The 14,451-nt window shown below is 36.1% G+C and overlaps 1 protein-coding gene across 1 annotated transcript in view; it reads right to left on the bottom strand.

Annotated features, from left to right (window-relative positions):
• LOC132552471 (zinc finger SWIM domain-containing protein 6-like) overlaps positions 1–14,451 on the bottom strand; it is a 45,221-nt gene that overhangs the window by 1,175 nt on the left and 29,595 nt on the right. The window contains exons 4-12 of the mRNA XM_060216646.1: positions 14,011–14,154; positions 5,443–5,591; positions 3,294–3,444; positions 2,742–2,912; positions 2,166–2,333; positions 1,672–1,968; positions 1,106–1,393; positions 851–986; positions 45–360 (exon numbers count right to left, since the gene is read on the bottom strand). Of these exons, the coding sequence (XP_060072629.1) occupies positions 45–360; positions 851–986; positions 1,106–1,393; positions 1,672–1,968; positions 2,166–2,333; positions 2,742–2,912; positions 3,294–3,444; positions 5,443–5,591; positions 14,011–14,154 (1,820 nt within the window). The remainder of the gene's footprint in view (positions 1–44; positions 361–850; positions 987–1,105; positions 1,394–1,671; positions 1,969–2,165; positions 2,334–2,741; positions 2,913–3,293; positions 3,445–5,442; positions 5,592–14,010; positions 14,155–14,451) is intronic.

Genomic DNA, 14,451 nt, shown 5'->3' with positions numbered 1-14,451 from the left:
AAAACTTCATCATATTGAGTTTTATGATCGCATGGTAACTCTACCTGTAAGCCAAGTTCAAAGGCTGCATTCAGAGCACCCATGTGTTTGGGTGTGTCTGCAGGTGTGGCTATCTTGAACACATCCTGAGCAAGTTTGAAGAGCTGTGATGAGCTATGAATGTGTTTGTGGGCTACTTCCAGCACTGTGCGCAGTCTTCTGATGTCTCCCTTAGCTGCTGCCAGCAGTGTACAGGACAGCTCACACTGTTTACTCTCAATGTGACCGAGGATAAACCAACGAGGAAAGCGACTGAGCATGGCTGACCCGATATTGTTTAATCCATCATCTATATCTTCTGTATCTTCCAAAACAGGTAATCTGTGAAAAAGAACACATCTTTTGCATTAAATGTCCAATTCTTGTTTATCAAAATCTGTTATATTGCATATCAAAAGTATTGAAAACCATGATATCAGCATTCAATTTTTCATAATTCTTTAATTTTTATTTCAGATTTCTAATTCATCCTCCCATTTATAGACTTTCTCCAACCACGTGGTGAATTGTTCTGGTTCATGGGTAAAAAACAAGATTGAGATTAAAATTCTAACATTTTTAAAGTTGATGATACATGTTCATAAATACATTGATATTAAATCAGTACAATCAAAGCCATTGCAAATGACCATCGTGAAAGTTAAAAAGACAACATTACTGGGCAAACTTCTGTAACTGTCAGCCTATACAAATTTTCTTTTGTATGCCAGAACACTGACGCTGACTGTTAAGACCTAGTGAAGCAAAAATTATGGAGATTGGAAACCTTCAACCAACCAAATGACATGCATAATTTATATTCTGTTAATACCTCATTGCACGAAGGCCAACCCTGTAAGCCAGATCCTGGTCATGTGGCAAGAGACTGTTGAAGAGAAACTTGGCAAATGTGTGCATAGGGTAGCTTTCTGAATGAATTCCTATACCAAGTCCACTGTGACTTCCTCCTGTAAAACAATTTAAATAACATTTCATTTATATGGTTTAGGAAAAGTCAGTCTAGGTGACCAGAATCAGAAAGGATAAGCTTTAACTGATCAGGATCATATGATAAGTGTATACAAACCTTCCAACATAAGGACAGCCTGTTTACTAAACACAGACACCAGGGTAGGGTCAAGCTCCACACTTTGTAGTTTGGCAATGAGTTTCTCTTCCTGTTTACATGCTTTTTCCTGGGCATACAGTCCTGTTGGCATCTGTCTCTGTTGGCTCAGACCAATCAGCGCCACCTCCAAAGCATATGTCAAATACGACTCATGGCGGTCTCCATTCCCTGGGATTGCCACGTGGTGGTAACGAGGAGGTAGACAGCTTGGGGTTTCACCAGCAAATAAACGACTGCTGAGAGGATCTGTCGAAAACAATGATATATAGAGGATAGAAAAAAGTCAGAATGTTTAATTTTTACCTTTTCCACAATGAATATATCCTATCTTGCTTTGCATTCATCATTAACAGTAAAATGCCTTTGTACGACTCTGTTTAATAAACTTATTACTAATATAACAAGATTACAACAGGGGAGAGATTTAAGATGAAAGTGATTCCCTGCAGAAGGATGGTAATAAAAAGTACCAAAGTCTTACAGTGCTATTTTGAGACAAGAAACAATATCACAGGTCATACTACCTGTAGGGGTGGGGTCTTCTGTGTTGATAGATGCTTCCATGAGTGTATCGAAAAGTACTCCCAGAGGATCCAATGCATGGCCTATCCATCCCTCTGTATTATTGGTCTGTGGTGGCTTTTTCCAGGACCCACGACTGGTACTAGGTGTCTCCTCACTGTGACTTTTATATACCTGCTGGTTGTACTTCTGTTTCTTTTTTAATGACCTTACTATACTGACAGCCAATCGTAGAGACTCTTTTATGTAACCATGGGAACGTAAAGCATCTACTCTGGCACATGCAGTTGGAAAGTGTTCTGGAAATGAAAATTTGTCTGAAAATTACTATCAATACTATTTTTTTTATGTATCTTTAGAAAGTGGAGTTGCTTTTAAATTGTTCAATATAGTTTTCAAGAACAACTGGAATGAGGGTTGCACACAAAACATAAATTCCTGTATAACAGTATTTGTTTAGTTGTCACTTAGCTAGTAACCATCAAAACTGACTTACCATTCCAGAGGGGGAAGCCCTGCTGGTCAAAGAGATCAAACTGGTAATTGTGGAGACAGTGACAGTAGTCCTCCCTCAGAACCAGCTGGAGGTGTTTGTCCTCCCAGGTAAGCTTGCTGGCCGTCAGGGCACGGTGGAAAATCTTACGTGGTTTATTAGAGTAGGGACCTAATAAAGATCAATAAACCAACAATAACGTTACATCACATCTGAGGAGAAATTCTTATTACATGTTCCCTTTGTATTCTTCAGAAATTTCAGTCCCTTTGCACTGATTCAGAGAAGCAGAATTATGCTGAATTATGAAGAGCACACTATTGTTAAAGACATTAACCTTACAGCAAATTTCATGCACGTCTAGGTAGGCTGGGTTACTGATATAATTAACTTCCACACTTTATTAAGTAATAAGAGCTCTGTGGTTGTACATCATGATTATATGCCCACCAATGATTGTACTTCATCCTGCTTGGCATCCCTTGTGACACAAATGATTGTATTCCTAGAATCTGGTAATTCCTGGGTAAATGAATATTGACAATCATTAGCTGCAGGTAAAACCAGTCACAACCTTACCTGAGTTACTGAGTCCCATATTGGTGAGAGTTAAATCTCCTGCATGTCGGACATCAGCATCCTCCAGTGGACACACTGGACATGATGACCACTCGTCCAGTAGCTTCTGCCAGTGGTCCTTGTCCTGCATGGTGGAGTTAGGATTGAGCACAACGCACACCCAGAGAGCACCTGTAGTACAATATATCACAATATATGTAAGTCTGCCAGTGTATACCAACATCATCATGGCATGTTTACTTATGTGTGGACTTAATGAGAGTAAACATTGAGTAACTATGTAATAAAACATGTAAGAAAAAAACAAGCTGATTCACATTGTTATGCAGAATAAAAGACTTGTAAGGAATTTGTCAGGTTTGAGAATAATCCCCATTTAATAACATTTTGATAAAATCTTGATTTCTCTTTACAAACTTAGCAATAATGGAGTCTTCAGATGTAGTCTTTGTTTCAAAGAATCTATATGCAGGCTATGTTTGTCACATCATCTACAAAACAGAAGACAAATGATACAATAGCCTTTGATGTTGGCAGTGTGGGAAGACTAACCTAGTTCATCCCACAGTTGTCGACACTTATCCGTCATTGGTTGACCTTGAGACTTCCAGACCAGTAGGCGAGGGTCAGCCAGGAACTGTTCCGTGATCAGTGTCAACATTCTAGCACCATTTGAGTCCCTTGCACGCAGCATTTCTCGCACCTATCATCAGACAAAGGACCCACATTACAAATTTCAGATGCCAGTGATAAATAAAACTGTATTTACATATATATTCTGGAACCAACATATTGCTTCTTACTCAAAGTTAAGGGCTGGGCTTTGTAGTGGAAATACCAGTGACATTAAGAACTTTACAAAACAGCAGTATACTAGAGTGGGGTTATCACTTACAGCAGTACCTACATCAACCCAAGAACAAATTCCTAGATAGAATTAGAACAATTCAATGTAATAGGAAACACACACATAAGTACTTTGGTAATAATAAACATTGTCGCATGAACACATGACTTTAACTTTGTAACTTTTTTTTATAAGATCTTTTATTATTCTTATTAATCAAGATAAGAATGTCACATACTTATGTTTTCTTACTGAAATTTAAGCTCAAAAGCAGTAAAAATTCTTTGAAGGCCAAACATTACAGAAAGAAAACCTGAAAGCATATTTTGGAAAGCACCTGCTGTCTCTTCCGGCACTCAGAACTTGGCCATTTTTTTAGTCATTTTGTCAGAAAAATACAATAAGCCTTACACACTAAAGTCATACTCATTGACTTTTCAACATCAAATACTCCTATAAGCTTTGCATGATGCCACAGCCTACAGTCAGTGTTCATGAATCAATAACTGATTGACTCACGTAACAATAAATAACAGTCTAGCCAGTACAAATACCATTCAGTACAGGAAATCAATAAATGATTAATTCAAAATGACGATTAAATCTACAACAACGGCCAATTAAGTTTGGACCTAAACTAGGACTTGTTCTCTCATGTAGGACCAGCGGCTATATAAATGTGTGCCAAAAGAACTTTATCACAACTATCGTCAGTAACACAAAGGATGTACTGAACAACTAGGGTAATTTTCACAATTAGGCATCACTAATCACTCTCATTTTTGCCTGTGAGAATTTCCGAATATCACTGAGTATTGATTTACGTGACTAAAGACAAGGTAGCATGAAGTGATGCTGTATGACAATCCATACAGGTGTATTGTCTACCTGTCAAGTAATAAGCCACATCAAAGTGGGAGAAGACCGCCAGCTGTGAGTACACTGCTCATTATACAAAGACAGCAACCACTTCCAACTGGTTCAAGCTTTCACATGGTAGCCTCCACAAATTTACCATAGGTGTAATGGGTAATTTTACACACATTATTATGGGCAAACTTACACAGGTATGTTATGTTACACAAACAATACAGGTATATACAGGGCATAAAACACAGGTATATACAGGACAAAGAACTCAGGTATGTACAGGGCATAAAACACAGGTATATACAGGACAAACAACACAGGTATGTACAGGGCATAAAACACAGGTATATACAGGACAAGGAACTCAGGTATGTACAGGACATAAAACACAGGTATATACAGGACAAAGAACTCAGGCATGTACAGGCATAAAACACAGGTATATACAGGACAAAGAACTCAGGCATGTACAGGGCATAAAACACAGGTATATACAGGACAAAGAACTCAGGTATGTACAGGGCATAAAACACAGGTATATACAGGACAAAGAACTCAGGTATGTACAGGGAAATGACACAACAAACCATCAAGTACAAGGCCGCACATACAGATATAAAAGGCATTGACTACCCTTAGGTATATTTTCATCAAACTGTATATTGGGCAAATTCTTACCAGAAATTCATATTCTGTATTTTTGTTTTAAAGTACATTTATCAATTTTTATCAAAGCCCTTACAGAATGGAAGCCACAAGATATACCCACAACAAAACATGAACCATCCCCTAAAAGTGATGGGGAAATTAACTTAAAATTTCATGATACAGGAACATTTTTATTCTGAAAACAAATTTGAAGACATGGACAATCTATTCATTTATTTACATTGCAACTGCAGGATCAATTTTGATACTGTTTCCTTGGGCGTACAAAAATAAGAGAGGTGTACTTTTGTCAAGCATGAAAGAGGTGGTGAGTACCTTTGCAAACATAAAGGTGAGTTGGTTTGACACTGTAATGTAGCCATCTTGAGACAGGTAGGATCGCACAGTTTCCCGTACTTGTTCTTCATCTAAATGCCAGCTATTGTCATCATCCACAGAAGCCCCAGCGGTTGGGTCAGGAGCACCTGTGAAATATAAACCAAGGGGGGTAATTAGCACAGCCTGGGGAGGTCTAAACCTAAACATCACTGATGTCATAGACTAATTACAATCAATAATTAATCCCTATTACATCCAGTTGGTCCGACTTAGCATGTGAAGTGTCAAAATGTTCGCGTCTCGAGTCTCCGTACCAATTCTCAACGAGTTTCATCATCCACACCAAGCGAGAACAGAGAATAATCACTATTCTAGCCCCATAAAATATAAAAGTACAAAGCTACTGGATAAAGTTCTCTGACCCATTCTCAGTGGCCGATTTATGGACAGGATGACATATTCAAAATCCCATATAACACATAAAAACAAATTACATGAGCAAAGATAAAAGAGTTAACACCACATGTGTTATCACACACACATCAGTACAAACACAATCAAATAAATAAGAAAGTAACAGAACATAATATTAGTCATCATATATGTGAGTATAAAAAAACCTAACAAATATATAAACTATTGTTTACTTTATTGATTAAGATCATAATTCTTTACTAAATACATTTCACAAATCTGTGTCTTAAATAGAATTACCTTCGTTGTTGATTTCAAAATATCAGAAGTTATTGAAGAAAAAGAACCCTCTTCTTCAAATTGTAAATATTACCACATATGTTCCTGTTATGTGAATACTCTTAGACATAATCCAAGACTCAGCACCATGGTCAGTCACCATTCTGAGTTTTAGCGACACTGTCCTTTAAAATATCACTCCATAGATTAGTGGTATTATCAAGGCGACAGACAGTCATCTACTTTGTTAAAGATAGTGACTCAGTCAAAAAATAAACGATGCTGACCTGAAAACCACCTGGGACATCTGGGCAATAGGTCAGCTACACTGCTGGTCACTTGATGGCCACAGATATCACATTGTGTCAATGACAATGTGCCCCAATAGATTCCCTGCTCCATTACACATGATGATTACCTCCCCCTTTCATCACCCCAAATACAGGCCCCTTATCTACATCTTCATTTATATAGGACTTTTACATCGACTTTCACAAAGCTTTCTTAATCAGTGTTGTATTTATCATAATTCTATGACTCATGAAGCAAACAGTAATTTGGAGGAAGAAAAATAAATAAAACCATTAAGTCCCGTCAATGACTTTAAGTACAGTGTATACAGTAACCATCATAGTGTTACGCTGAAGTGAAGTGAAAATTTCCAGGAAATACCAACACTCATCCGTTCCCACACCTTACTGATGTCTGTCAATGTCTAGTCATCGTCTGATGAATGAGCAATGTCAAAGGTCAACAAAAGGTCATCTCATGTTTTGCCATTAAAGGTCATTTGGGTTAACCAAGGTTGTCATGGTCACAATGTGAATACAGAATAGCTGTGGTGCTTTATTAAGATTCACCACACAGAGACAATCTATTTAAACAAACTAGAAAATTTAATTAGATGTTAGTCAATGAATTTAAATATTTTACTTGAGTTATACAAATTTCTACATAATAGCAATTCTGTAACTACTTTTCACCTCAATGAAACACATTATTTTCCTAAATACAATCCCTAGCAGCTGAATCATCCAATTAAATGGCAACATTGAGATTTCACCTAAGCTAGGTTTGAACACTTTAATGAAATTCTGCATACCTCAAAGCAAATTTTCAATGGCCTTGGCTAAAATAAACTAATGAATGTTGACGAAACATTCAACTCATGTGTACCAAGCGTGTGAGGCCGCTAACAGTATTGGCACAATACAAATCGCATTTCCAAACAATTCACAAATGTCCTCTTTGAAAGAAAAAGAATTTACAGAGATCGACTTGCCTGAAATGTCTATAAGACTAATACTAAAGCTGATGGCTTTGCACTTTGATAAATCCAGCTTTAACACTGTAATCTTGATTATAATACTGAAGAGTTTTCTCCCATGAACAATTAACCAAAAATGTTTTTCTCTGTGTTGTACGGTTGATGGAATCCAATACTTATTAAAGAACAAAGCATCAAACCTCACAAGGTAAGACTGATCACCTCATTTCAGTTAAGTGTTCATGGTCAGATAATCAGTATTATCCAGAACAGAAGGACTCGACAGAAATTGGATTTTATTCTTTTATACAAGAAAAGGTTTTAACAGACCACTAGCCAAACTTTATGCACAAATTGAGTTATTCCAGTAGACATCAAGCTTGTATAATCTGTTACAAAGTACAGCTCAATAAAATCGTGCATTTAAAACAGATTTGCATTTGATTCAAAACAGGACTTGTTTTGTGTAACAGGTTCAATGTAATACTTAAACAATCTCTCAATGATATTTTTGTCTAATTTAAACAATTCAAATGTATTTATCAGTGTGTTTGTAACCAGAATAGAACAGTTATAATGTAGGAATATCTCTGTCATACCCCTTATCTCTAAGTCTTGTAAACCTACAGTTGTTAGCTAACTATGTACAGGTAAGAAAAGGATAAAAAAATCTTCAAATTAAGATCTGGTAAAATCCCCTGCAGGCATTTGGAGTTGCAGAAAAATATGTTTCAATGAATGGAGCAAATAACCAGTTTGTCTGTTAAAACTGTAAGCAATCAGTAACACCATTGGACAATTTTTCCTTTTTTAAAAAATGCCTCAAAAGCCATTGATACTGTAATTTTGCTAAAACTTAAATAAAAATCAATCTATGTTTATATTAATTGTTTGTCTGATGTCACTGTTGTTACTTATTTCAGGTCTTTCTGTTTTGTGATACAGTTCCATCCCGAGACACATGTGAATATGGTTAATATAAGTATTCTCTGCAAAGAAATCGTACAATGAACAACAATTTCAAACTTTTGTTTATGTCAAAATGTAATGCAGTTCCACTAAACACTGTCTTTACCAGGTATGTTTTCCTAATCCTTATCATTTTTACAACATAGAAATATTAAAAAAAATATATGAAATTTATTTTTTTTTTCTTTTGCAGCATATTGATATATTATTTGCTATATGCCGACATGTGTACAGGATTCTGTGAAAGAGAGCAGACAGGGATCTAGTGCCAACACTAAACTCTAACTGTGTACCTATATGTAGATAACATAATGTCAATATCAGGCTTACTTCACAAACAAAACCACTCCTATAAGTACAATGTACATTGTGGATTTTATATTGAATTTCTAGATTTTCATTGAACATTTACCTAGTCTATTATTAGGTGGATCACCTTACTTGGGATTGCCATGTCATTATGACCTTCAATTATCTCCCCTGATGCAGTAAACCGCTATTAGGGGGTAAACCACACTGACGTCAGTGTAGTCAAGTGTTAATATAAAAAGACTATCAGAAAACTTTCTATTAAAAGGAATGAAGAAGCTGTAGAGGAAATTGATGATTTTTATCAAAACTATTAAATCTGATAAGATAATGTGTACTTCAGGTGTTTTCCTGAGATGAAAGGTAGCTGATGTCTAAAAAATGTCCATAAATAAAGAAAATATTGCACTGGCATTTCAAAACAATAAGTCACATGTGGAATGTCAGTAAAAACCTGTTTTTTTTTTGTAACAAATAGGCATACCTTTTTCAAATTTACACATTAATGGAATAAAATCATAATTCTGTCATATCACTTTCGCACAATATTTATTCAAACCACAATATCTTTTTTTTTTAACCTGATGATTTACAGTTTTTAATCTCTGAATTTCCCTATTGGTGTAATTTATCAAGAATAATACTGTTTACACACTGTACATGCTAAAAGCTAAAAATGTGATCGTTTAATTTAGCTAAATGAATTTGTACCCTGAGGGATACATGTACCGTCTGGCGATGGTTTTAGTGGGCCTACAAAACACTTCCTCCACTGGGGCCTCTCCTCTAAAATCAAGTCTGTACCAGATGATCAGCATTATGCTTTACCATGCCACATACTCATTTTATAAAACTGTGGCCAGGCTGCCCACAGAGCTAGACTAGCCCATGTACTGTAAACCTGACTACATGTACTTCTACATGTAGCTCTGGGGAGACAGCAAAAAAGGATATCTAATTCACAATTCAAATCAATGGTGATGAGGACTATACAGTTCAAGCTGACTCTGGCGTGTCATCAGACACCAGTATGGAGGGAGAAAAACTTGAGGTGTAACAGGCGTTTGCATGGTGTGTGACACTTAGGGCATGGAAATGCCTGCTCACTCTGTCTAATCTAATCTATATATAAGGGATAGGGCTGGATACCCTACAGATGGCTGACTGCCTGGCTGGTTGTATCAGTGGACACAGTACATATAACTCAAGGAAAGCCACAATGCCAATAGGTACAGCCTCAAGTACACAGCACTTGAACACAGGGATCCAATACTTTTCCTTCCCCCTTCAGGGCCCTGAACATTACACAAACACATAGACGGAAACATAATCTGCCCTAAACAACCTGGCACCATGGGGCCACCCTGATTGACCTGCCACCATCACATGACCAAATGACAAGGGGCCATGACGATCAACTATGACCTCATAGGGCACATCACAAGACCACTTACCACAAAATGAGTTCAGGGTTCATGACATTTTTTTTACATTTTTTTTTTAAAACATGTGAATACTTCTGCTGATGTATAGGAAATGGACTTCCCAGAGCTGGCACATTTTGACGTAAACCCCCTCTGGGATTTCTGATGCAGTTACATTTCCATATGTCTGTCTAATGTAAACTAGAGAGAGTGTTTTTGGTCTGGAGCTTAGTGAGATCGGCAGGCCATCCCTTCAGCCTCTGCCATCATCATTTTGGTATTGGAAGTTGCTGTGAACAGGACTTGACCTGGACTTGATGATACACAAAATTCTGCGGGCATTCGCCAATTAAAGAGAGGCATTAGGTACACACCGCTTATAACACAGGGATACACACTAATTCTTGTGTCTAGTGTTGATATTAAAGTATTTCCAGTTAAAACGAACAAGATGTATGGAGTTTGTACCGGGCCACTATTGATAAGCTCCAATCAACATTATTGGATACGCTTTGCTTGCCTAGAACATCCTGACCTTTCCGTTTTTTCCAAAGTTCCGGATAACCAGCCTCAAAATCCTCCCCAAAGATCTATTTGATGTGGTTGTCTGTGTGTTTAGTGTAACTGTGCAATGGGCTAGCTTTATTCTCCTCATCCTTTCGGGAAGACCACATGTTAACATATGTATGGACATAGATTGATCAGGGAATACATAGCTATTGCCTGGATCAGTGCAAAACAGTAAAGCGCAGAGACATTAAAGATGTTGTTTCTTTGTATGAATTATAAAGTTCTTTACTTCTTTCCCATATGAGTTCCTAACACAGCTATATACCGTCCATACCAATAAAGACAAAGTTGTATTAAAGAAAGTGTGTTTTTTTTTTCTTTTGTTAACAAAGATTTGACTTTTACTAGATTGCCTTTTAAACTTTATTTAAAGTCTCCATAATTAAAACATACTTATACCCATGTCCAAATATGATAATCATTTCATCATATAAAACCATTCATATACAGCTAGCTATATATAAACATTCCCATAAAGTACTAGCAGAATCCCTGTCTAAATAAACTGAAACTACAGGACACCTATCAAATGCTTCCCTATTAATCACAGCTGGACAACTTCATAATGATATCAGTCAAAGTGTTATCCAACTTTAGCATTCCGAAAATTCACTAAATAAGAACTGTCGCCAGGATGGCGGACTTATACCCCACTCCAAGTGGAAAAAATTTCTTTTTTCGAAAAATGGTATCATTGTATATATCATCCTCCTAAACATTTTAAACCCAATTTTCAACTTTATTGGTTAATATCTTAATTTCGACCCATCAGAAACCTCAAAAGTGTTTCCATGGTTATGGTTTTGGAACACCAAATAAGTCAAATTATATGCTGTAATGAGCTGCAACATTTGATCAAGTGGTAATACTGTTAATTTTCAACATAAGATAAAAATTTTTTTATAATTCATCAGTATCAATCTGATCTCCACACTGATGTATGTGCAGATACACTACTTTTTACCCGATATTAATGATTAATTATCGCCTTCAACTGATGAATTAAAACATGATATAGTTCAAATGGTGGAATACATCAGACACTACTTGCATCCAGTGAAACACTTGACAATGACCTACCAAAAGGTTGATTTTTTTTGGTCCAAAAATAGCCTCATTCCTGTCTAGTGTAAGTTCAAACAGGCGATCCTCAAAGGAAATTTCCTTAAACTTCTTACTGTGCATTTAATTTCCATAAAGCTCTGGTGAGCAAAGTACCTCAAATATAATACGACTATCTTAATCTCAGAGCCGTTAAAATGTCATTTTTTCTCTTTAATACGTTCTGAAAGGAAATTTTCTGTCTGATTTCCTTCACAATCAACTCAAAAAGTTCAAACATATACAATATCTCCTACATTTCCTCTTATTTTTTTGGTTGGATGACAATTTTCCATCTTATTTCCTGTATAATCTTCTCAAAGAGTAAAACTATTTTACAATATTATTATCTCACAAGACAAAAGCAGCAATTAGCGACAGATTGTGCCAAACTGAACTATTCCATATCCTCTACTTAACTAAATGCGACTTTCACATCAACATTTGAACATTAAAAGTACATTGACTTGTACAATACACAACAAGGCAATTGTAATCTGTATTACATTTTTAACCATAACTGAGAACCTTTCATCATTGACAAATGCTGCCTATGTTTAGTCTGAACCTACCTTTATAACGTCCATCTGTTACCCACTAATGTAGTCCGTATTTTATAACATTTGATAAAGAAGTTTATCTGGCTCGCTGACTTTATTGTATATGTTTACACATATAAAAGTTAAAATGTATACCAAGTCAGGTTTTCTTTTATGATAACGAATATTTTCATTACTTAGATTTTATCAAAGTCTAGGATATTCTTGACTGGTTCCATTTATCTATAGAAATAGCCTGACAACATGGCATTAGTGCGGTTCGACTGCCCGGTACCAAAGTCGCCTATTTAAGCTCTCATTGTCGATTTTAATTTACCTCAAATGATTGGCTTTTTACGGCATTTGTTTGGCATTTTTTGTCCAGGATAGGGGTTACTTTCATCGTAGGATTCTCAGATCTTCATCTAGAGGTGTATGGTTTTCCTTACACAATGAATGACTTTGAAAAGCGTAAAATGAGTTAGGCAATTGGTCTATTCAGATAAGGATTTCACCAAGAAGAACATTACACAAAGGTGTACAATCACACCAGTCAGGAAAAAATCTTTGTATTTAGCACTGGAAACATCACAAAATTGATGCGTTTTTAACTTGATCACCCCTAAATCAGGCACACTTGGTACTACAAATCAAAAAATGGTGGAGTCCACTGTAATCTAAGGGTTAAGAATCCACAAATTCTAATATGTAAAAAGCATGACTTGACTGTTTAGGATTTGTCTTTAGAAAGGCTGAAGACTGTTTGCAGGCACTTGGCAGACGCTCTTTAGAAAGTCTGGAGACAGTATACAGACAATTTCCACTGACATTACACCTAAAGCCCATCAAGTGTATGATGGTTTTAACCTCGCTCTACTGTGTAAGTAGCGAGGGAATACCAAATGTTATGACCATGTAGTCCAAATTCATACACAGTCAACTAAAACCTGATCCCTAGATATCAAATTTACAATGACTGAATAAATGTACACCTTTTCTCATAAGAATGTTCCAGGCCTCGGATTTGTTTGAAAATGGATACTAAAAGATTACATGACTGGCATAGAGATAAACAAGATTTTTCTTATAAACGTGAAATGTATTCTGGCTAACTTTCAGAGTACTTTACACTGATCGTATCATTTTGGGAATCCAGCCTGCAGTATCTATTTCATAGCTTACACAAAAACACAACAATCTGCCTTCAATTCTCTTGACCCAAGAAATGGGGGAAAAAACACCTCAAACAAAATGTGCTCTTTAAAAATTTTTCACTCTAATGCTTTTCTGACCAAGTTTCTGTACAATGATGTAATCTTTCTTTGCGATTTGAATAGTTTGTGTTGAAAAAGCTTTAAAACTTTATAAGGAGCCGAGAAGTACCGAAAGTTTGGTTGTAGCTTGTTGAAACCAGAAGTTGTTACTCACTTCAGAAATTGTCTTCCATAAAAACACATACCAGTTGTCACTTGTTACATCAGAAATTGTCTTCCATAAAAACACATACCAGTTGTCACTTGTTACATCAGAAATTGCTTTCCATAAAACACATACCAGTTGTCACTTGTTACATAAGAAATTGTTTTCCATCAAACACATACCAGTTGTCGCTTGTTTTATCAGAAATTGTTACCACACAAAACATACCAGAAATTACGGGTTATGTCAGGAATCCTTACCACACAATACATACCTGGAAGAAGGTTGATCTCTGATTTTGCACACAGAATTTCATCAGCTATTTTCTGTGCAGTTGGAAGGACCTCTGAGTGATGTTCTGCTATTAAATACTGTGCAAACTTCTGTAGTTGTTCCCGACTCATCTGTAAAAGTGTTTCTGTAAAGGAAAAACAAAAAATGTTCTGTACAGAAAAGAAAAATTGACGGCCATGCTAACTGTATGTACAAGTAAAAAATTCCTTGCTATTTAAAGTGCGTTCATTTTTAGAATTCAATTCGTTTGTAACAGAATAGCCGTTACTACTTTTATCAAAATTTTTGTCTGTACAATCCCAAGTAAGTGCTAAATGCAGACTATGACTAATATAGGTTGAGTCCTGAATGATATACAAAAAAAAAAAAAAAAAACTTGGAAATTTGTGACTGTCTGTTAACAATGTAACTTGCTTCTAGA

Source organism: Ylistrum balloti, unplaced genomic scaffold (assembly GCF_031769215.1).
Source record: "Ylistrum balloti isolate Yb309-2 unplaced genomic scaffold, AGI_CSIRO_Ybal_v1 Utg370248, whole genome shotgun sequence".
Taxonomy (NCBI): domain Eukaryota; kingdom Metazoa; phylum Mollusca; class Bivalvia; order Pectinida; family Pectinidae; genus Ylistrum; species Ylistrum balloti.
This window is presented reverse-complemented; position numbering and strand designations above follow the sequence as displayed.